We start from the raw sequence: 23,417 nt of genomic DNA on the forward strand, positions 1-23,417 counted from the left end.
CATGCATCATGCAATTCATTCTATTTCCAAAGATTCCTCACAATCATCTAGCTTTATCGAAATCCAAAATGATAGATTTTGTGTTCTTCACAAGACATACAGCTCATGATTATATAAGTATGCCCAAACATAGATTAGACGACAATAGAATGGAATGCTAAAGATTTATTAAAATTGGTAGGAATGCCTCCATGGAGGCTTCTATTAAGTCATTCCATTCAAAAGATCTTAGAACCAAATCATTGAAAAACCACTAACAAAGAGCTACACAAACAAATAAGTAACTTGAGAGCTGAGCGCAAAATATATGAGAGAGTGATTTTCTAACACCTCCAAAATATATGATACCCAAGATCACTCCATCGGTGTTGCTATTTTCCACTGGAAATCAGAAGACTAAAACATGAATAGCTAATTGCAATATCATATGAACGAACATGTTTCCCAATCGTCACCTTAACATCATTTCATCCCGCTAGCGTTCACGAGCGGCATATATTACAAATTCAAACGCGAAAACCACTGCATCTAGAAAGTACAGCTAATTCCACGAACAAAAACATACAAAGCAGCAGAAATATCAATCATCATACCATTTGAACATACGTATCACCAGTCTTCACCCCAAGTACATCCCCAAACAAACCACACCATCTCAGCTCATCTCATCTCGTCCCATGATCACTTACCACCCATTCCCAAACCCATACCACACATATTCACCCCGCCACCGCCTTCCTCCATACAAATACCCGAACCACATTACTTTTCTCGTCAACACATAAAATCGGCTGTATAGCCGTGTTGGCAAGTCCTAGTCCCTGTAGTACCTTGATCTGGAGCCCTGGCCCGGTGACCATCAAGATCGTGTGGTAAGCCACAGCTCACGTGGAGTAGAGAAATATAGCGCGTGGTTGATTTAATCATCTTTTTGGACTTTTTGAGCCATGCAGTTTGATTTTTGAAACTGCCCAATTTTGATAGGTGATGACGTCGTGTGCTGGGTAGATAGAAAGGTAAAATTTGGACGTTTTTAATCTGTGTAATAGGTATTTCGCGACTTGTTTGTGATCTCACCCAAAAAAGACTTTTCCAATGTTTCATAAATTTGTTGATCCATTAAAGAAATTTTTCTCGTAATACTTTCAATTTATTTTTTCTTTTCCCAAACTTTCATTCAGCCAATTCTCTAATGCATTGCCGTTTCCAATAATTTGGATTTCCGCCTTCTTATTTAGCATCAACATGACTTGAATCTCTCTTCTCCATTCGTCTTCATCTCCGCCCGGTTGACAAACATCTCTTTGCAGCATTTTCACTGCGAGTCGTCTGTCGCGTTCCGATAACTTCAGTAAGCCCTCGTTCTCTTTTCCTCCTTGCATCATGTCCTTACTTTTAAGTCCTAGCCAACGCATCGAGGGGACGGATAGATTTTCGTTTTCATGTGCGAGTGCGACAGAGCCATGTTTGTATGTGGACATAATGCCTAGACCGTCAGGATCAAAGTCCACCAAAGCATATATCGGTATTATTGGATAATGCTTCGCCAAATAGTGGAGAAACTGTCGACTTTGTATATCAGGATAACCTTTTGCCTGTTATGATTAGGCCCTGTGCAATATTACAGAAGAAGTACTCCGAAATACATACTGTAAGTAATATCCCTCTCCCCGCATTGCAATATTCCCAATATCGCTTTTCTGCTAATGTGCGAAAGGTCGCCTATTTGCAGTCAGTGATATTGTAAGCTCGCATTAAAGTGTGCCAACCTCTTTCTCAATTACCAGTATCCATTTAACCTGCGAGAGGTCCATCTCTTCTATTTCGTTTACCCATGGTACTAGTTGTGACTACAAAACTAGTGAGAAGGTATGACACAAAGAGAGTCCTTAGGAGCAAACATCTGCTGCTGATGAATAATCCATTATGGACTGATTCTTTCTCCTCATAATAAACCAGCCTGTAACTAATCCTTTGGCAGCGGCCATCTGCGAAGTGCGAGTTAGCCAAGAATTGACGCTGTTGCGGTGAGGGGTTCACTGACCACATTCAGAGCGTCGCGCTTCAGTCCAAGAGTACACGCGATGTCATCTAAGAAACGATCGACAATTGCTTGTTTCGTAAAAAGCTCCGGGTCTCGATAATACATGTCCCTAATGATGCATTGTCAGTCTGAAACGGACATCAGTGCCAAGTGATGATAGTGTACCTCTTGCTGATGATATTTCCAGTGACAAGCGCCTCATGAGAGAGCTCCAGAATCCGTAGCAACGCAACTATATTGATATTAGTAAGGGTTGTCAAACAGAGACATCAGATATACCAAATTTCCACGCCTCTCGAGGCGAGGAACTGGGAAACTGCACAACCCTTGAACCAAAAACCTCTTTGCTCCCTGGAATTACATTTTTTGTGCCCAGACTTCGAGATTTTAAATGGATGGAAAATTGTTTCCTTCTTCCGATAATACAATCGGTCATGGCCTCGCAAATTTCTTCGATTTTGCATATGGCAGATCCTGTTTGGTAAGATGGTGTAGAAGTGTTCCTTGGATTCAGACCTTCAATCTTCTCGGGCGTTGATAATGGTGGTGTCAACGGATTGGTATCGTTACTGTGTTTTCCGTGTTGAGATGACGCTGATTTCTGTTCATCACTGTGATCTGTAGAATCTAATTCACTGATTAGTTTGTTGGAAGGTAAATCATGTAGCAATTGAGATGATGAAGACGGCGTATCCTTCAGAATATGCTGTAAACGATCAAAGTCCATAGCATTCTTAAATGTAGTTCCGCATCTATCAGCTAGAAGTGCATCCTTATCAACCGTTGATGTTTGGAGAAGATTTTTCACATTATTTTTCAAATGTTCGAATATTTGAATGTTTGTCGTCTGATGTCTAAAATTGGAACATTTGAAGATCCGCGGGGAAGACGGGAGACGAGAAAATGTGGAATGCGCTAAAATGGGGTGACCTTTAGGTTAGTTGCCATTCTTGACCGCCTTAGTGGCCCCTGAAATATCTAGGGGTCCACCAAAGCTCGTAACTTTATTAGAATTGTACAGTTTATGTTTTGACAATCGTATCATATCGGCGTTCCAATTAAACCTTTCTTACAATGGCGAGAACGAAACTCAATCCTATGGGTGACACCGAGACCAAGGCAAAGACGGGCGAAAAAAGATCATTTGAATCTTCGAATACTACGCAGACTACAAAACGGCCAAAGTTACAGGAACGTACAGATTACTCGCGATGGCGTTTACTCGACGAAAGAGGTAGGCAGACATGGCATTACCTTGAAAATGACGAAGATGCTGCGGAATGGCCTCAAACAATTGCAGACAAGTATTTCTTAGGATTGCCAACAGTATGAAAATTGTACCTTGCTATAACATTATTGCTAATGGTATGGACAGGGTTTACCGGATCAACCAAAAGCTCAGAGTCCTCTTGATTCCGTCAACAATTGCCTCGAATTCTTTCAACAACTCCAGCTTCCCCCAGGCAATTGGGCATGTGAATATGGTGGACCAATGTTTCTGCTTCCCGGCTTGGTCATCACTTGGACTGTCACCGAAACTCCAATCCCGGATCATATTGCGACAGAAATAAAAAATTATCTATTTGCGCGAGCACATCCAGATGATGGGGGATGGGGGCTACACATTGAGGCAGAGAGTAGCGTTTTCGGGACTGCCATGAACTATACTGTTCTCCGTTTAGTCGGAGTCAGCGAAGAGGACGAACGAATGGTTAAGGCTAGAGGAACATTACACAAGCTTGGTGGTGCTAAGAATGGACCGCATTGGGCAAAGTTTTGGCTGAGCGTACTCGGTGTTTGTCAATGGGATATTGTCAATCCTGTACCGCCAGAGTTTTGGTTGTTACCTAACTGGGTACCTTTCCATCCTTGGAGATGGTGGATTCACATGCGCCAAGTTTATGCACCCATGTCATTCATCTGGTCGAAGAAGTTCGCATACAAAACAACACCCATTGTTGAGCAGTTACGACAAGAGCTTTTTGTCGAACCATATACAGCTATCAATTGGGCAGGAAACCGAAACAGCATTCATCCGGGAGACAATTATCATCCCAAATCATGGCTCCTAAACACAGCAAATTGGTTTCTCGTCAATATCTACAACCCATATCTCCGGACTGATGCTTTGGCAAAGCAAGCCGAAGATTGGGTATTCAAACTGATTCAAATGGAAGATAAGAATACCGATTTTTCCAATCTCGGGCCTGTTAATGGACCCATGAACTTCCTTGCGTGCTATATTCGAGAGGGTCCTAATGCGTATTCGGTACAACGACATCGAGAACGAATGGCTGACTTTATGTGGGTCAAGGACGAAGGTATGCTGATGAATGGAACAAATGGAGTACAATGCTGGGATACAGCATTTTTAATTCAAGCCGTGATGGATGCTGGTTTGGCTGAAGATCCAAGATGGAGACCTATGTTGACTAAAGCGCTCGAGTTCCTTGAAGATCAACAAATTCGAGAGAATGTCGACGATCAAGATATTTGCTATCGTCAACAACGAAAAGGAGCATGGGGCTTCAGTAACAAAGATCAAGGATATGCTGTCAGTGACTGCATCTCCGAAGCTTTGAAAGCCGTTTTACTTCTACAACGAACGCCTGGTTATCCAACTTTGCTGGAAGACCAACGAATTTTTGATGCCATTGATACTCTTCTCACATACCAGAATAAATCCGGTGGCTGTGCATCTTATGAGCCAACTCGAGGTTCAGAAGCCTTGGAAATGTTAAATGCAGCTGAGGTATTTGGTAGAATCATGATCGAATACGATTACCCCGAGTGCACAACCGCTGTAGTCACAGCATTATCATTGTTCTCAAGATACTATCCGGATTATCGCGCATCCGAAATCACAGCTTTCAAGGGTAGAGCTATTGACTATATTCGAAGAGCCCAATATGCCAATGGTAGCTGGTATGGCAGTTGGGGTATTTGTTTCACGTATGCTGGAATGTTTGCTCTGGAAAGTCTTGCAAGTATTGGAGAAACCTACGAGAATAGCGAGCATGTCAGAAAAGGATGTGACTTTTTCATTTCCAAGCAAAGAAGTGATGGTGGATGGTCGGAAAGCTATAAGGTATGTAGCCTCTCCCTTATGATTACAAATAGTTCTAACATCTCTTCAGTCCTGTGAGCAAGCAGAATATATTGAGCATCCATCTGGTTCTCAAGTTGTACAGACAGCTTGGGCATGTATCGCTTTGATTGAGGCCAACTACCCAGATCGTGCACCAATTGAAAGGGGATTGAAGCTTATCATGAGCCGGCAACAAGCTAATGGAGAATGGCTCCAAGAGGCCATTGAGGGTGTTTTCAATAAGAGTTGCATGATCTCATATCCTAATTACAAATTCATCTTTCCAATGAAAGCATTGGGATTATTCGCCAAGAAATATGGAGATGTTAAACTTTTGTAATGACAGATGGGGTGGGGGAGACTATCTAATTCAGGTTTTGGAGTGGCATAATGACTAGATAATAGCTATTGACTTAACCTAATGTAATAACACCTAAATACCCGTGGACCTACCTACTCACATCATGACGAGGTAGGTGATATATCTTTTAGTGAATACTCACATATAGGTCGACAGAAACTAGTCATATGTAATAATACCTACCTAGATAACGCTAGACGACCAAGCTCCGATCTAGCTTCGGTACTAATAGATCATACCCCGCCAATGTGAATATTTACCATTCTTCAATTGGTCCAGTTGGGTGGCTTGTATGCTCCACATAGCGCCGCACTACAGGCTACCGACGAGGCTGAAGATTGAACTATCGAACTTTCCAGTTCAATCAATTACCAACAGATCAAATCTATAAATGAATTCATCTCCCCCGTTTCTTTTCCAAAAGTTTTCTCATCATTCTCGAACATCCAGATTAAATAATTCCACGACAAATCAAAATAAACTCATAAAGTCAAATATTATCAAATACACAAACACATCATGTCAACCCAAGCAGCTCTCGGCGCTGCCGCCATCGACAAGAAAGATTACCCCGCGGCCATCGAATACTTAACCAAAGCCATCGCCGAAAGTCCTACTTCTCCAAACTACCTCATTTCCAGATCTATTGCCCAACAACGTGCTAAGAATTACGAAGCGGCACTCGCAGATGCCGATGCCGCCGTCCATGCAGCTATCGCTCGTTCTCGTCGCGAACTCATCGGTACCGCTCACTTTCGTCGCGCAGTTGCTCTTCATGGTCTAGGCAGATATGGAGATGCAAGATTATGTCTGGCTTGGTGCATGCAAAAAAATCCAAAAGAAAAGGCTTTGACTATGTGGCAGGCAAAGGTCAAGATGGATTACGATAACGCGGGTGGTGAGGACGCGGAATGTAACAAGTGCACTGTGAAGGAAGTTCCCAATAAGCAGGCTGCTGTCAAGCCGCAAGTAAAAGATCCTAAGGGCAAAGGTGTGGAGGGTGCCTCGAATGCTCCGGCATCCGCTCCTGCAGTAACTGCAAAGGAAAATATTAGACAAGAGTACGGACATCTGCTTTCGAAGTTATAAAATGAGGAACTAATTGATTCTGCAGGTGGATTCAATCCAACTCGAAGGTCACAATCACTATTTATGCTAAGGGTGTCGCAAAAGATACTGCACAAATTAATATCGAAGAAGGACAGGTATGAGATTATCTGCGAGCCTCCAAGTTTACAGCAACTAACATGTCATAGGTTGAAGTTTCATTCCCAGTCGGACAAACTGGCAACACATACGATTTCACTGCTTCGCCACTTTTCGCTCAAATCGATCCCTCGCAGAGCAAGTTCAACATCACTCCTTTCAAAATCGAGATTGAATTGTACAAGACAAAGCAAGGACTTAAGTGGTCTAAACTAGAAGGAAGTGAGCCTATCATCACTGCATCCACGGAAGAAAAGAAGTCTGAAATCCCTGCTGCGGTCTTAAATCCCTCCACCGAAAAGGCCCCCTCTTACCCAACGTCCTCTCGCAATGGTCCAAAGGATTGGGATGCCCTCGCCTCATCTGCTCTTAAATCTGAAAAGAAAGAAGGAGCAAAGGATACAGGCGGAGATAGTGATGGGGAAGGTGGTGATCCCATGGATTCTTTCTTCAAAAAGCTTTATAAAGATGCGGATCCAGATACTAAGAGAGCTATGATGAAGAGTTTCCAAGAAAGTAATGGCACTGCTCTGAGTACCAATTGGTCGGATGTTAAGAAAGCTCCTGTCAAGATTCAACCTCCCGAGGGCGTTGAGGCTAAGAAGTGGTAGATGGAGAAGATGGAGGACTACGATATTATGAAAAAATATGGGAGGAAAAGTCGATGGAGCATTATATTATGCTGGGGAGTTTAGGAGGGAAGTGTCTTAATATGACATGGCTGGCGTTTGGGTACTCATGAATGAAAGATCTATCCAATTAAATCCTTCGGCACTTGAAATGTTTCATAATATCCTAAAAATTGAAGTGTTTTCATAGATAGCGTGGAGTTGATAAGTAATACTTATTTTCTAATTCATTCAAGAGATATTATCGTACACAATTATCTACATCCGAACTTGTGGGAGAACTTCTTCACATATACTACCTAGGTAAAACAATAATCATCATTACTTTGCCCCTATACAAAGTCTCTATATACTCACAAGCCATTCAAATCTTGATATAAAAGAGTCTCGAGATTCTGCGAAAGAGAATGATATACTCGACTACATGATACTGTTATACTTATTCCATTGCATTTTTGGAATAGTAAGTAATGTATCTGAAAAGAATATGATATATTATATAAATGGGAGTTCTGGATATTTGGGTGCTGTGATTTGAGAGTGTGGAGTGTGGAGTGTGGAGTGTGTATTATGGAGTGTGTATTATGGAGTGTGTATTATGGAGTGTGTATTATGGAGTGTGTATTATGGAGTGTGTATTATGGAGTGTGCATTATGGAGTGTGTATTATGGAGTGTGTATTATGGAGTGTGTATTATGGAGTGTGTATTATGGATTTTCTTGGGGAGAGGGAGAAGAGAGAAGGAGGATGAAGAGAGAAGGAGGATGAAGAGAGAAGGAGGATGAAGAGAGAAGGAGGATGAAGAGAGAAGGAGAGACCAAGGTTGTCTTTCTGGGGGATACATGTGCTGTGCTGAGTAAATTATGTCCAGTGCGGACAAGAAACTAGATTTACCATGACAGAAGAGGAGAACTCGCTTGGAATTTACTTGTTTGATGGCTGAAATTAAGATACAGTTTGAGATTGTTTGAAATAATGCTAGTTTAATATTTCTTGAATGATATCTAGTCACAGAAAAATAATTTAATCACAATGCATTTGGCTAGCTACCATTATATTATACTAACCATATCCCTAAGTGCTTAAAACCCGATCTTACGATACATTATGCACCTATTTAGACTAACTACTTCTTCTGTCACAATAATAATGAAGATCTGATAAAAGGTTAACCTACTAACTCTTGGAAAGCTTGTTGCACCGACTCTGTATGAAGAGTAACTGAACATTCTACCTAGCTAGCTACCTAGTGAAGCAAAGTGATTGACTAGCAGTAGGGCTGGTGGAATCCGCAAATTTGAGATTATACAGTATGTACGAGGGGATGAATTCTCGATGATGGATTTTCTACTTCCTTATTTGGGATTTGGAATATAGTTTGACAGCTGGGATGTAATTGTTAAATTGATATCATTTGACTGTTATGTAGGTAATCAAAGATATATAGTTTTGATCTTTGGAATCTATATGAAACCAATTTAGTATATTCTCAATATATCTAGTATCATATCGCCGTTAAGACTGACCGGATAGCACTCATTTAGAAACGGAAGCGTGAAAAAAAATGTGTCGAGTTACGCGATGACTGTTCGCCATAAAAAAGGGGAATGATGGCCCGAAGGAGACCAAGATCAGACTTTCATTTACACGTCCGTCACGACTTGGATAGATTCCATGAAATACCTTTCGTGTATCCATTCGTAGCTTGATATACCTTGCACATGCCAGACACTCATTTTGACATCAATTATCGCAGTTGCTCCAAATCCCGTCTAAATAAAGTGGATTCAATGTCATGTTGATGGAGAGCTTCCAACATCCGTGTGTACCACAGCCAATACAAAATTTGAAGCTAGGAATTTAATACCAATACTTCACTCCTACGTACCATTCGTTGTATCTGTATGTTTTTCTGCTTTATGTGTGGGAAACACGAAAGGATATAGATTCCTACACTTGCAATTCGATAGCTCGCGAAACGGAGATGTATATAGTATATAGTATATAGTAACGAAAGCCTTGATACAATTAGAACATTGATAGCGGGAGTTGATTGAAAATTGATGATGTATGTACTAGAAAATAGACAGCACCTAAACTTACAAATTCATAAGCCGTACTGATGCCCATATTCCTTCAGAAAAATCAACGTCTTCTCGTATCATGCTTCCCTTCACACTCTTTGCGAGCGTTTGACTCCTTGTTTACTATGGTCTGCTCAGTTCCCTTATAATTCATACAAATTGTGACAGCACATACCTCCATCCTTCACCCCTTCATCCCCTTCAATTCCTCCATCTCCCTCACATCCGCACCTCGAGCCTAAATTCTCATAAGTTCCATCCTCAAGCCCGCTAGTAGAGCAAAGACATAAACACACCTTAACACTCTCCCCAATTCCCTTTCTCTCTTCCACCTCTTCCACTTCCGTCATATCCATATCCATATCCTCACAAATTCCCACTAAAGTATATGCCCCCGAGTCTTCCTCAATCTCTATATCAAACACCGACTGCACAAGAGCAGCATCGATCTCGCTCTCGACAAATCTGACTCTGATCGGCGGTACGAAACGAGGGAGTTCGCGGCTTGGGACGTTGTAGTTGCATTCGTAACTCCTCTCGTCTGCAGCTATACAATCAGTTATGTTCATACCGGCGAAGGGAAGATAGGGAAGTGAGAAGTTCCACACACCGTTAAGCCCCATCCTCTCTCTGGTAAAAAGACCTAGAGTACTTCCTTCAAAATCACTTCAACGTTCCTGAACTTGCTTTTTTACTTCTTTTATTTCCTCCTTCCACTTCGATATCTTCCCAAAATATCTTTTCACTCTCTGATTGCATTACCAGATTCTCCCTACCAGTATACTTCGCTTTCTAATCCCAATTTCCAATCCCCTCACCGACTTGAAACTCTCCACTCCCATCTTCTTCCCACGAATCTTCATCCAATTATAAAAGCCTCATCGCACTCAAAGTCGTAATACCACCTTGCAGACGCAGGGTATGCATGTACAGCAGCTACAGCTTTCAGTTGATCGAAAACAATATGCAGATTAGCATCGCGGTACAACATTTACCTTAGTTCTGATTTCAGACTCTTTTCTGCTTTTATTTTAGCGACTGCTAAATCTGGCAGGCTCGGAAATATATCGTAGATGTAAGTCGTAGGCGAGATACATGACGATATCTTACGGGGGCCAAGAGCTAAACCTGGTTAGGAATGGGGATATGTGGTGCTGCTTGACGCTTCACTGAATTCTGGGACGAGAGGGGGTTTCCGCTGTGTCGCGCACCTGGATATGTCACGATAAAGCGATGGTGCAAGGAGAAAGGGAAACGATGCACCAATGTGCTATACTGTTGTTTAGTGCAAGCAATAAAGAGGAACAAAAGAGTGGGAGATTGGATGACTGGCAAGACTGTAGAGAAAGCATATGCAGGGTTTTGGAAAGCAACATAGTAGTATCCACACAAACCCAATGAAAGAACTATGAAGAATGAACAATGTAGCATATATGATAAGGCTGGCGATGGCTCGCGAAGCCCTACCTACAGAAAAATAGGTTACAATCTCGCGATGATTCGAGGGATTATTTTTATGGGATATTGTCACTGTCTCCGATCGGTCCTATTCTGTAAATTGAGGGGCCCCGGATTCGCACTTGTACCGACATATGTATAGAGATGTCACTGGACATGATTGGTGATTTACGAGTTGTAGGCGAAGCCAAGATATAAATGCTGTACAACATCGTAATTATGATATATTATTGGGTAGTATTTGACTGTTATACAAGGACAATCAATCTTGTCTATCTTTACTGTGCGCTCGTCCATTTTCGATTTCAGGGGTGGATGATTTCTTCTCGCCTTTGATCTCGATGACTTTCATGTCAAGATTGACGCGGAACTTTTTTCCTCTCCACATTACTGTCGTTCCACCAAGACATGCCCATGTCCAAATAGGTAAGGCAAGGATTTCTCTGCCGAGCCATGCAGATGCCCATTCTTTAAAGGGTCTTCTGCATCTCGTCTGTGGAGGTCGTGCAAAGGAAGGCGTATTTGCATCCAGCTCAATAGATGCACCAGAATGAAGGTGAGCATAGACGAACCAATCAAGGGTCATCCACGCGGCAACATTTGATAACCAAACCAAGGCAAAAGCAAGCCATGTCTGAGGTACACTTAAGTTTTCATGAAACCAAGGTAGTGTTGTGATTGCGAAAGAGCCATAGGCTGAGCATAAAAGGGGTTCAACACCAGGCTCAACAAATGTGGCCAGTGTAACGGTCCATTTTCGAACTCTGAGCCAACGTACTCGGCGTGCGATGTATTCTCGAACTGACATACCAGCCATTGGTTGTATAGCCAAGTCACCAGGAACCAAACCATGTTTGTGCCACCTTTCTCCAGCCTCCTCTTCCGGTACCTGCTTTCGCCATAACAAGTCTCCAATTAGATGATCTTCGCAAATATTTTCCGAGAAAAAGTCTATTCCTGGAGAATAATCAGGAGAAGATGAGGTGAGGTAGTTTAGATGAGACCGCCTGAACATATTTGACTTGCCAACAATGCATGGCGCAACTGACACCGTATTGATTGCAGTGTAGAACTTAGCGTGCGAAGACGCCATAAAGGATTCTTCAAAACGTCCACCACCAATTCTTGCGCCTGCATCGAAATTAGACTCGTTCTTCGGAACATTTGTAATATTAGAGGCCATTGAATTTGTAGACGTAATTTGTTGCCCGGCTGTGAGAAGTTGTTCAGTCTCCCCACCCGTGCTGGTTCCAACTGTATCTACAACCAATGGTAACAAGTGGACAAATTTATATGGTGTGGTCCTTGTGCCATCTGCCCTCAATCCACACAGCTTGTCGACCATTCGTCCAGCAGTACCGGTTCCAACCCAGACATTACAATCGAGGATCCACACAATATCTCCCTTTGCCTCTCTGTATCCGCGACTCATGTTCCGAATCTTGGGATTGGGTCCAAGGTTGCCAATTTCTCCTCCATGGCCGCTCAGGTTGGGATCTTCTTCTTCAATGAAAACTTTGGCATCAAATTCGGGAAAGTCTGCCAGCAGACGTTGAAGAACTGGGAATGCAGGATCTTTGGATGATCCAACACAAAAGTATATTGTTAACTTATTTGTAGGGTATGTCTGTCTGAATGTGGCCGCGAGGCATTCGTATAATTGCGGCTCTAGTCCTTTCACTGGTCGTAAAATCGTGATATGGGGAATGTCATCGCTGTCTAAATTTGGAGAGATGGCAGGCTTGGGAACGGAAGAGTAGTAACGAAACCTTCGAGAAAAGATATGTTAGAATACGATGAGGCTACAGCAGTATGAGATGGAAATCTTACAATTGAGTAGAGCCTATCGCTTGTACGAGTAGAATGAAGAAATACCAAGTCCAACATGCCAAGGCTATGATGTATATCAAAGTTTCCTTTTCCATTTCAAGAGGCGGGACAGTTACCAGAATTGTATTCAACGGCAAGAGCTTTCGGGGAGAGAATGAGTTCCTCCGCCCAATTCCATCGATGACAGTACGAATAAGAATGAGTACTTATGGTTCCACTCTAGTCAGGTCGGTATTATGGGTTTATATGGAAAGACATACGATAGAAATCGAGTCTCAAACCAAAAACAAAACTGTTCCCACGCTTTCTTCGCGCTCGTACCGACAAATATTGATTGAATCGTGAAGATTACGTAATACTCAATTATGCGTTTATGCATCGGATATGCGTGGGGTGAATAGAGTAGAGCAGCTCGAGAGCAGGAGCTTGGATCAAGCGGCACTTACCGATAAAAGATTTAGTGCAGTCTTCAAAACTCGAAATTTCTTCCGCATTGAAAAAATTATTTTTTATTACTTCAACAACATCACTACAATTATTTTTCAAGAATTTCATCGACCACAACATCTTCTCCCACCAGAAGGAGAAGAGTTTTGGTAATTTGTAAGTTATCTATCCCTTTCGTTCTTCTTTTTTTGGTCTGGAATATACCATCTAGACAGCTCAATTCAATTTGTCTGTCATGCAATGCGGTGATGACTCAATTCGATGCTTAGAGTGACGGCTCTGACTTTGTTCGTCCTCTCTGTACGCTCAATTCTCTTCGGAGAAGACTACAACGGTATCTGAGCATTGCAAATATTTATATATCCTTGATTCAATTGGCACAAAGATTTTACCCAACGGTCACTAACCATTGATTCATAATAGGAAATCGCAATGACCTCACGATAGCCTCATCTTTCTATCATGGCAGACACAAATGTAGTGACTCCGGCTGTTGCTCCAATTGAGGCCACAACTCCCACAAAACCAAAACATGTTGGACCTAGACCGCCCTCTAAGTTCCAGCAATTGAACAAACTTTACGGGCTTCCTGCTCCCATTCGAACATTTCCTCTTCCTACTCTCATACCCCACAATCCACTTTCACTTTTCCATATTCTTTATGTTTGGTTGTCACAGACAATCAGTCGTCCTTCGTCACATTTTGATACCCTTTATCAAGGATGGTTCTCACCTGAAACACGATCCGTTCACATAACAGACTCTCGGTCTATAAGAGGTCTCTGGGAGCAAGGTTTCTATGGGAAGGGAAGTCTGAGTCGCAGTGAACCGAGTTGGCTGACGCGAGAGAAAAAGCGACGGGGCGTTTCAAAGGCGATTGCAAGCGAGGATGTCACAAGAAAACGTCGTGCCGATCGTCAACAAACCAAGTGGGAGCGGGCGAGAAAAGAAAGAGAAGCTATTGATCAAACTTTATTGGCAGAAGCACAGGCAATGGAATTATCCAAATCCAACATTGTTGTTCCATCTGAAGAGAACATTGTAGTCGAAGTTGACAATCTCCCCGCTTCTGCTGAGCCAAATCAGAAAGTAGCAATTGCCGAAATATCTTTTCCGCATTGCTCAGATAACACAGATGACGTTGCTTTGACTAGCATCACATTACCGGAGGCGCCTACCGGACCAATGCAGCTTCTTGCCCTACCCAACTCATCTATTGATGTCGTAAAGACTCAAGCCGCCAAAGAGCCATTGTCTCGAAGTGCAGTGAATGCCGATGAGGTTGCGTCTTCAAATATCACGTCATTCATCGCACCTACCGGACCCTTGAGCATTCTTGCACTGCCAAACTCTCTCGTAGAACTTAATCTTATGAGACATCAAGACAATACGAATTCGTTGTTCTCACCAACGATTACCACGATTGTGGAAAAACAAGTATATAAGTCTAACGTACCTTCAGCTCCGGTGGGTCCTCGGGAATTGCTAGCTCTCCCAAACTCCGCAACTGATGCTTCCGCAACCTTTGATGAATCCAATCCTGGCATCGAAGATGATGCCTCAAAAGAACACCTTAGTCGCTCACCATCTGTTAAGGTTGATGTCAGTTCAATTACAGCACAAGAAAAAGTTATACCCCTTGACAGCTCAACGCCCATCGCCACTAGCGTTGACGTCAATATAATTGATGCTCCGCTGACACCGGCCTCCACTGTTTCTGTTCAGAACAGTGCATCTGATGGCGATGTACCTGAGAATGGTTCATCTACATCTGTATCAGACCGCCAGAAGAGTGTTCGATTTTCTCCGACCGTGGAACAAACCACCTTCTTGTCATCGCAACCACCAAGTCCTGAGCGTGCTGTGATTAGTACCGAAGAGAAGCCAGAGGCGGTCTCTGAACTGGTTCTGGATGAGAATATGGTGATTGAAGATCAAGAACACTTTCAATTAACAATGGAAGAGGCGTTCTTTCTCTCATACGGATTAGGAGCACTGACTGTTCTTGATCCCGTCACCAAACTCGCACTTTCAAATCAAGATTTGTTTTCATTATTCAGAAAATCGTCTTACTTCCCACCAACTTCAAACCCGAGTCTATCAACGGATGATCCATTCCTCGTGAATTACGTTGTTTATCATCATTTCCGTTCTTTAGGCTGGGTCGTGCGTGGTGGAACAAAATTCTCGGTTGATTATCTACTTTATAATCGTGGTCCAGTTTTTAGTCATGCTGAATTCGCTGTTCTGATCCTCCCATCATACAGTGATCCTTACTGGTCCAGTGGTCCATTCTTGCAGAATTATGTGAAGGGCAAACAGGAGAGAAGCTGGTCATGGATGCATTGCATCAATCGAGTCATTACACAGGTCAAGAAGACTTTGATTTTGGTTTACGTGGATATACCCGCACCTGTCGATGGAAACATTAAGGCGAATGGCGTTGATGAATTACTTGGGAAATACAAAGTGAGGGAAGTTGTCCTCAAACGTTGGTCACCCAATCGTAGTCGCGACTAGAGATATACAAAACTCATACATATGTATTATAAAAAAAATTAAAATATTACATCCTCGAAGACCACATTTATTGTTTTATGACTACAATCTGCACGACCATAATCCTGCCCTTCGTGATCACATGGTACATCGATCGCCACCATAATCCAGACCACAACGACAGCAGTAAGTAGGTAGCTCTTTCAGATAAGTAGAAACGTTACATTCATGTCTATCTATTCCTATCGCTTTACATGAATCTACCTAATGAACGTACGTTGAAAGTGGGGTAAGGTAAGTGATCGTCGTTGTACCCCTCGATTTATGACTTTTCAAACCAATGATTGTAAAGTTTGCGTTGCAGTGCATATCATTTACCGGTCAACGTGCGTTTTCTTGACCATGTAGTTTGCGCTGGATGGGGGAAAGAGTACCGATTTATAGACTTCGGGATTTTACTTTTCTGTGCCTAATTATGTTATGTACTATTCCATGATAAGATCGAAAAATATATAAGCCTTTTCCTGCATGCAATCTTTTGCTTTGGTACATTCGTGATAAATAGTGAATACGATTCCTTTATTCCATGTCAGTTAAAACAACAGATGGATGGCTTTAATAAAAATTACTCTCGCATCGCTTTTGTGAACAACTTCGATATCTTTGCATAGATACGATCATACTTCATAAATAACATTCCAAGATGGCGAAATCAGTATCCAAAAACACCGAATTAGATGCATGGAAAGCTTCACCGAACACAGATACATCTGCTCGTGGCGAACAACAACATCATCATGAACGCGAAGAACCATCCACCACAATAAGAACAGTACAAAATATCGCCCTAGCAGATGCGACAGCTAAACAAAAACCCAGTCTGTGGACATGGAGAATGGGTCAGCTCTACGTAATCCTTCTTCTGGCCACGCTGAACGCGGCAGTCAATGGATACGATGGAAGTGTGATGAGCTCGATCAATTCGTATGCGCAGTATAGGAGTTATTTTGGATTTGATCTTACGGAGGGAACACCGGCGACGGGAATTGTTTATGCGATGTTTACGATTGGGAATTTGGTTGGGGCGGGGTTTGCGGGTCCGGCTGCTGATGTAGGTTGTTTCTTTTTTGGGAATAGTGGGAGAAAAGGGGAGTGAAAAGTTAGAGCATGAGAGAGTGGGAAAAGGATTTGGAAGAAGGATGCTAATAGAAATGAATCCGTTAGTGGAAGGGAAGACGATGGGGTATGTTCTTGGGCGCGGGCGTTATTATCGTGGGAGCAATTGTGCAAGCTACCAGTCAGAACTTGGCAGCCTTTATGATTGGAAGATTTATGCTCGGTACGTATCTGATAGTACTTGTGTGGCCCTTAAACTTTCAGGACGCTAATTTCCCAAGGTGTCGGCGCGGCAATGGGCCCCAGTTCTGCATTACCCTAGTAGGTGCATACTGAATATTTGGAGCGGAAGGAAAGGGGAACAGACAAGTCTCACAGTGTATAGTGTAAGCGAAATGGCGCATCCATCTTTTCGAGGCGCGATGACTGGTGTTTATACGACTTTTTATTTCGTGGGAGCTATACCTGGGACATTCAGTTAGTGTATTCTCCGGTCCTTTCCTTGAACAAGTGCTGAAGTTGGTAGTACCATATGCTACGAGCTACATCAATGGATCTCAAGCTTGGAGAATCCCTTTATGGTTGCAAATGACTTTTTCGGGGATTGTCTTCATCTCGGTGCTGTTTCTGCCAGAGGTATGTTCTTTTATTTCTTTGAGAATTCAAAGCTCGGGGGATGAGAAAGACAAATGCTAATGAGACACAGAGTCCAAGATGGCTGGTAGCGAATGATCGACATGAAGAAGCACTCGACATTATGGCAAAATATCACGGTGAAGGCGACCGCAGTTCTCCCTTAGTGCAACTCGAACTCCGCGAGATGATGGAGGAGATCTCCAAAACGGGTGCTGATAAACGATGGTGGGATTTCAGAGAATTGTTTGATACGAGGGAAGTTCGATATCGTACTATGCTGACTTGTGCTATTGCTCTGTTTGGTCAGTGGACTGGTAATGGTATGTGTCATATTTCATATTTCATTTTGAGTTTTATAAATTGAACCGTGAGGTGGTATTTCAGGGTTGATGTTTGAGTACCTAGGTCCCGTCAGTTACTACTACCCACAAATGCTAGCAGGTGCAGGAATAGAAAATAATCACACCCAATTACTTCTCGTAAGCATTCCACTCAATTATCCTTCAGTCAACTCCGCAACTCATCCAAATCAGCAAGGCATGCAATCAGTCCTCTCCTTCATCGGTGCTATCATAGGAGCAGCCTACACCGATCACTGGGGCCGACGCCCTCAACTTCTCATCTCCACCTCCCTCATCTCTCTTCTCTTCCTCATTATTCTAATCCTCAACGCCTTAAACACAACCACCGATCCTGGAACTCACCTCACAGTCGCAAAATCAGCAGCAGCATCTAGCGCCGAAATCGCCATGATTTTCCTCTTCTCATTTGTGTTTGCAGTCGGTTGGACGCCGATGCAAGGACTATATGCGGTGGAGGTGCTGAGGTATGAGAGTCGAGCAAAGGGAATGGCAGTTTATACTCTGGTGGGAAATGTAGCGGGGTTTTATAACACCTTTGTGACAGGGATTGCGTTTAGTGGGGCGGGGTGGAGGTATTATTATTTGTGAGTTGTTTTTGATAATGATTTGATGAGTTAGGGGTTGAAGTTCAAAGAGTGTGCTGATTATTGTTCAGGTTCATATTCTGGGATCTACTCGAAGTGGCTTTCATATACGTAAGATCCCCCACCCTGACGTTTCAAATTCCTCTCCGTTTTCCACACAACAGAACTTACCAACTAACACCCCATAGTTCTTCTTCGTAGAAACCAAAGGCAGAACGGTAACTACCATCATTCAGCTCTCTCTTCATCTCATTTACCCAACCCAATCTATCCAATTTAGCACCATGAACTCTGGGCTTTGACTGACAGTCGTAAAATCATAGCTCGAAGAATTAACCGAAATTTTCAACGCCGCAAAACCAGTTAAATACTCATTGAAGAAATCAGAAGTCGTTATTCATGGTGATGAAGGTGTAACTGAGGTGTTGGAGAAGGAAATGGGAAAGGAGAGTTTAGGCTGAGGTGGAGGTGATGATGATAAAAATGCGGATAGTGCATGTTGTTTGTGATTCTTGGAGACTCGGCGATCGGTTTTCTGAAATAAAATAGTGCTTCTAGAGAGAAGTTTCGAGTATTTTAAGGAATTTGATTTTTCATAGTTTCCTACTAGTCGCGTAGTGTATATTAATGACTAATTGTATGAACTAGTTGATAAACAAAGAAAAATAATATTGGCATATTAAATAAATTATTTGACGTCATGATATAGAGACCGTCTCGATGCTAGATGTAAAAAGATCAACTATAATCTTATATATTACGAAAACCCAACGATGAAAGAGACGAACATCTCTCCTTCTTTCTCACCCCCTCTGTCCACCAGTGGTCCCTAAAACTGTACGTCTGCATTCCATAAATTCTCCATATCCAAATCTTATGACGTAACTATGTGCGCAGATAACTTCTCTCTCCTCTTCTGCTCCATTAAATCCCCAGCAAACGCATTAACCGTTGCTCGCCTTACTCTTCCCCTACTATCCTCACTCTGATTTGCATCTACAGTCGTTCGTTCTGGCGAAGTTCTCAAGAATCCATCTTGATCGTACAGCCCTAGACTCTCGGGACTATCTCTTCCTCTATCCCAATCGCCATCCACCACGTTTTCCTTATCCCTAGTTGGACTCCTACTCAACCTTTCTTTTGCTACATTTACCGCTTGACTCCACCCCCACTTTGGTGGTGTTTTGGGGCTGGGATGTTCCATCTTGCTTTCTCGACGAGTGGTTTTCGTGAGAGGCTTGATCATTGCATCGGACCAGCGTGTATCTTTGGTATCTTTGGTTACTTTCACTTCCTTCTCTATATTTGTCTTGGTTTTCGATAACGACAAGGGTTCAATAACAATTTCATCCTCATCGTCGTAGTCCATCATGTAACCAATTCCCCCATCAGGGAGGATAGTCAGATTCGTCAAGGATAATTTCTTCTCCTTGACGTTTAATCCATGTCTCCCCATTGCTATTGGACTACTGCCTCTGGTGCTTGCACCTCTGCTTCCCTCACGACTCGCATTGATATCCTCAAGTATCTCTTGCAGATTTCCGTAGTTGGGATTCATCAAGTCACTCCTCGACTGGCGCCTCTCACCAATACTGTTGACGCTAGTACTTGAATCATTTCCTTGAGGAAAATACGAGTTGGAATATGCAGAATAAGAATTTGGATAGAGCATACTGAGAGAGGAGCGGTAACTTGGAACGGCTGCTCCATCGATAGGTGAGCCGATTGAGAGATAAAATCGAGATGAACGGCTTGTACGATGTCGCTCACTCCAGTCAAGACCAATTCCAGGCACCATCGGAGAAGAGTCAGTATCACCGGCACTGATACAAGAAATCTCAGAGTTCATTCGACGTAGGAGACCAATGCTTGTAGCAATTGACTCACGAGTGGAGTTAGGAGTATTTGATGCAAGAGTGGTCATTGCAGTGCTAAATGACCCAGATTTGTGAGGTTCTGGTCGGGGCCCGGTAAGATGAACAGGAATTGGTAAAGGTGGGCTGAGAATTGGCGGTGCGGGTAAGGATGTGGACGGAATAGTCAATGGAGACGGTGGGTTTGCGCGCGAGAAGGGTCTAGGGCCGAGAACCAACGCATTGTTAGAGGTGTTAATCGAGGACTGAGAAAATCGTGCAGAGCTGGGTGGTCTATTATTTGGAATTTCATTGAAAGACACTCGCTTAGGGCTTGGTGCTCTCGAGTTTGAGATGGTCGAATTTGGTGCTCGGGAAAAACTCGACGGATTGCTAGCTAGTGATGGCGGACATTCCGTCCTCCACGATTCCAGAACATCAGGATGATGAATTCTATTTTCTTCAATGATCGGTTCTGGCGGAGGCAGTGCCGGAAATGAAACCAAAGTATCCGTTGGGGTATCAGGGCTTATAACTTCTTCATCAATGTTCTGTATATGACGACGGACTTGGGACTTCATAGCAAGTGATGATCGGGCATGTTTAAAGAACTCAACTTCAGAATTCAAGTTCTCGGCATAATAATTACAAACTGATAATGTTGGGGAATATTCATCGGGATTTGACGACCCAGATATATTTCGTTCTATTGGCTTCAATGAAGGAGCACTGAGAATCGAGTTGACCTTTGAAGGTGGTGGGGTAGGGGTGTATACTTCCCGCTCGGGGGGTGTATGTTTTTCTACTGGTTTGAGTTGTGGAATATTGAAAGCCGGGCTAATCCTCAAAGGAGGTGGTGTCGCGGACCTTTCACGACTCAATGACACATGTCGTGAGCCTGGCTTCAAAGAGGGTATAGAGATGCTGGGATTGAAGGTAGAAGCTGACGGGGGTCGAGGCATAGCACTGGACCGTCGGCTGGCGAGTGAGGCACATGAAGGACTTGGCTCAACTACACGGAGAGTTGGTCGAGATATCATCATTGTCATCCCGGGAGAGTCCCCTTCCGACTCTTCATGAACCACACTAACACTGGTTGGTCTAGATAAACCAGACATTCGTATCACATTCGAACGTTTATGTCCCTTTCTCTTCGATAAGATCTTATTGGGGCTTGCTATAATGGGTCGAGTTTGCATAGCTTCTTTCGGTGACCACTGGAACGGGTTGAGCTCAGTCGACGTTGGAGTGGATCGAGGTTCCTTGACCAGTGGACCTTTTTGATTTCCTGAAATATCCTTCAATGGCAGGTCACCATGATTCATTGCTTGCTCTCGTATCTCTTCCTGCCCGAAAGTAGCCTTTCTCATAGAACGGGGTTGTGGCTCATAAATTGTAGTAGAAGGGATAACTTTCGACCTCTTAACCGAGGAGAAGAACGGATCATTTGTGAGTGATGTTTTAGAGACTCGGTTTGTCTTGACTTCTCCATTAGAGCCCTTGGTAGGAGAAAGATTCATTTGATGGCGCTGTTCAAATCTTCGTCCACTTTTGCTTGGCGACGTGAGCTGCGCCGGAATAACAAGATCAGGTGTATCGATGCCACAAAGGCTGTCATCTGAATCTCCAGATGGTGTCGGTGATCGTCCTCGATTTTTAAATGCTCTACCAGCCGCTCGTGGAACTCTCTTTCCAGGACTTGGAGTTCGTGGTGATTGCATCTCTTTATAAGAACCAATGTCTGATGTAGAGCATTCGGGTGCAAGAAGAACTTCTCTGCTTTCTGTGGCTTTGTTCAACGGTGGACTAGGTAGTCTTTGTTTGGGGGGTGATCCTGGAAATCTTCCTAGATTGCTCCAACTTCTCCTCACAGATTGTCTGTGGGTGTCCCTGAGACGTTGAGATGTTGATTTCAGAATTGATGATAACTGGTTTTCTGAGTTGGATCGAGTCCTACCACGGGGTACTCGAGGCTCCCCATTTACTATTGTGATATCCTCGACAGAATCGGAATTTTTGACATGAGACTTCCTCGAAAACGTCCTTTTTGGACGCTGTGGCTCCGAAAGAACATAGCCTGGTGGGGCGACACAATTGATTCGTATGTTTTTCTCTGATTGAGCATGGGGGAGCGAAGTTGCGGGTGTCTGAATCCTGGATGCCAATGGCCATGAATCTCTGATACTAGATCTATGCCTTTGGAAGAGGTGCTTTGGCCCGGATGATCTCTTCGTACCCGGTCTGACAACATTTTCATCCTCCTCATCGTCATCGTCGTCAACAAAGCTTGTATTCTTCGCCGTACCGCGCCGACCGGGGACGTTCCTGGGCGGAAGGTAATGGTAAGGAGTTGCAAACAGAGGAAGTGAATACGGCGATAGATTTGCTTGCCCAGCTGAACTCGTATTTTTGTCGTCTTGAACTTTATCCCCGCGAAGTTTGATTGCATTTCGATGATTTCGTTTTACATATTTGACTGCTATAACCCCAAGCACAGTCAATGCGATAGCACCGCCAATGGCAATACCAATAATCCCACCCAACGGTATACTTCCGGACCCTATTGGGACTTCTGCTCCTATAGATGGAGGAGGCATATTCAAAATATTAAATTGTACAAAATGTCCAATTGGGTTTGTCGCAGAATTCCAAGCTCGATGCTTTTGGCGTCCTTCCCTCCGTCGTTAAATCTAAATGAATGCGGATGACACTATATCTGTGAAGAACACTTTCTCATATGATGGCATAATATCTGCACTTGCGATATCACTTTACTTAGAGGGTATTTCGTGAAGTAAACTTGATGAAAGAATGATGGTGGAAGTTCGAAAAAGAAACAACAAACAGAGACTGCCAAAATGTAAAAGTTGCCATGGCAGTTCTGAGAAGGAATGTATTCTCACATTCCTACTTGTAGTCAGATTGATTTCTCCTGGATATCTTATTGGCATTTGTACAATTTCTCCCTTACACTGAGAGCGATTGGAATGCGCCCGATATGTCAATATTGAACCGCCCTTGAGACTTGAATCCCCAAGAAACACCATCGCGAATTGACGTTTTTGGTTGATGATTCCTTACCGGTTCTCATATTCATTACATATAAACACGAGTGAAATGAAGTCATCCCATGTGTCTGTTTGATCATCATCAGGCAAAAAAAGCAAACGGCATCAGGTATTGTTTTTCCTTGCTACAATCACGAGAGGTTACTGTAAC

At 43.1% G+C, this 23,417-nt stretch overlaps 8 protein-coding genes across 8 annotated transcripts; 4 read left to right on the plus strand and 4 right to left on the minus strand.

Annotated features, from left to right (window-relative positions):
• Window positions 1–1,145: 1,145 nt before the first annotated feature.
• EAE98_000660 (uncharacterized protein) lies at window positions 1,146–2,771 on the minus strand (the record flags this gene model as incomplete). The annotated part of the gene is made up of 7 exons (XM_038948278.1): window positions 1,146–1,595; window positions 1,651–1,722; window positions 1,770–1,850; window positions 1,902–1,988; window positions 2,045–2,153; window positions 2,210–2,276; window positions 2,324–2,771. The coding sequence occupies 7 exons, from the start codon at window positions 2,769–2,771 to the stop codon at window positions 1,146–1,148; spliced, it is 1,314 nt and encodes a 437-aa protein (XP_038815955.1).
• Window positions 2,772–3,080: 309 nt separating this feature from the next.
• EAE98_000661 (uncharacterized protein) lies at window positions 3,081–5,578 on the plus strand. Its single transcript, XM_038948279.1, has 3 exons — window positions 3,081–3,370; window positions 3,420–5,132; window positions 5,182–5,578. Exons 1-3 carry the CDS (start codon window positions 3,119–3,121, stop codon window positions 5,470–5,472), a joined length of 2,256 nt encoding a protein of 751 aa, XP_038815956.1. The 5' UTR covers window positions 3,081–3,118; the 3' UTR covers window positions 5,473–5,578.
• A 297-nt stretch (window positions 5,579–5,875) lies between these two features.
• Window positions 5,876–7,725, plus strand: EAE98_000662 (uncharacterized protein). Its single transcript, XM_038948280.1, has 3 exons — window positions 5,876–6,554; window positions 6,608–6,698; window positions 6,750–7,725. The coding sequence occupies exons 1-3, from the start codon at window positions 6,013–6,015 to the stop codon at window positions 7,308–7,310; spliced, it is 1,194 nt and encodes a 397-aa protein (XP_038815957.1). The 5' UTR covers window positions 5,876–6,012; the 3' UTR covers window positions 7,311–7,725.
• A 1,872-nt stretch (window positions 7,726–9,597) lies between these two features.
• On the minus strand, window positions 9,598–10,036 carry EAE98_000663 (uncharacterized protein; the record flags this gene model as incomplete). The annotated part of the gene is made up of 3 exons (XM_038948281.1): window positions 9,598–9,651; window positions 9,710–9,954; window positions 10,024–10,036. The coding sequence occupies 3 exons, from the start codon at window positions 10,034–10,036 to the stop codon at window positions 9,598–9,600; spliced, it is 312 nt and encodes a 103-aa protein (XP_038815958.1).
• Window positions 10,037–11,133: 1,097 nt separating this feature from the next.
• On the minus strand, window positions 11,134–12,796 carry EAE98_000664 (uncharacterized protein; the record flags this gene model as incomplete). The annotated part of the gene is made up of 2 exons (XM_038948282.1): window positions 11,134–12,640; window positions 12,702–12,796. 2 exons carry the CDS (start codon window positions 12,794–12,796, stop codon window positions 11,134–11,136), a joined length of 1,602 nt encoding a protein of 533 aa, XP_038815959.1.
• Window positions 12,797–13,610: 814 nt separating this feature from the next.
• EAE98_000665 (uncharacterized protein) lies at window positions 13,611–15,668 on the plus strand (the record flags this gene model as incomplete). Its single annotated transcript, XM_038948283.1, has 1 exon — window positions 13,611–15,668. The coding sequence occupies one exon, from the start codon at window positions 13,611–13,613 to the stop codon at window positions 15,666–15,668; it is 2,058 nt and encodes a 685-aa protein (XP_038815960.1).
• A 682-nt stretch (window positions 15,669–16,350) lies between these two features.
• Window positions 16,351–18,806, plus strand: EAE98_000666 (uncharacterized protein; the record flags this gene model as incomplete). The annotated part of the gene is made up of 11 exons (XM_038948284.1): window positions 16,351–16,758; window positions 16,872–16,986; window positions 17,045–17,084; window positions 17,149–17,240; window positions 17,290–17,399; window positions 17,470–17,719; window positions 17,805–17,878; window positions 17,933–18,345; window positions 18,417–18,456; window positions 18,534–18,563; window positions 18,669–18,806. The coding sequence occupies 11 exons, from the start codon at window positions 16,351–16,353 to the stop codon at window positions 18,804–18,806; spliced, it is 1,710 nt and encodes a 569-aa protein (XP_038815961.1).
• A 413-nt stretch (window positions 18,807–19,219) lies between these two features.
• On the minus strand, window positions 19,220–22,795 carry EAE98_000667 (uncharacterized protein; the record flags this gene model as incomplete). The annotated part of the gene is made up of 1 exon (XM_038948285.1): window positions 19,220–22,795. The coding sequence occupies one exon, from the start codon at window positions 22,793–22,795 to the stop codon at window positions 19,220–19,222; it is 3,576 nt and encodes a 1,191-aa protein (XP_038815962.1).
• Window positions 22,796–23,417: the final 622 nt, after the last annotated feature.

Source organism: Botrytis deweyae (genome assembly GCF_014898535.1).
Source record: "Botrytis deweyae strain B1 chromosome Unknown BDEW_001, whole genome shotgun sequence".
Lineage (NCBI taxonomy): Eukaryota > Fungi > Ascomycota > Leotiomycetes > Helotiales > Sclerotiniaceae > Botrytis > Botrytis deweyae.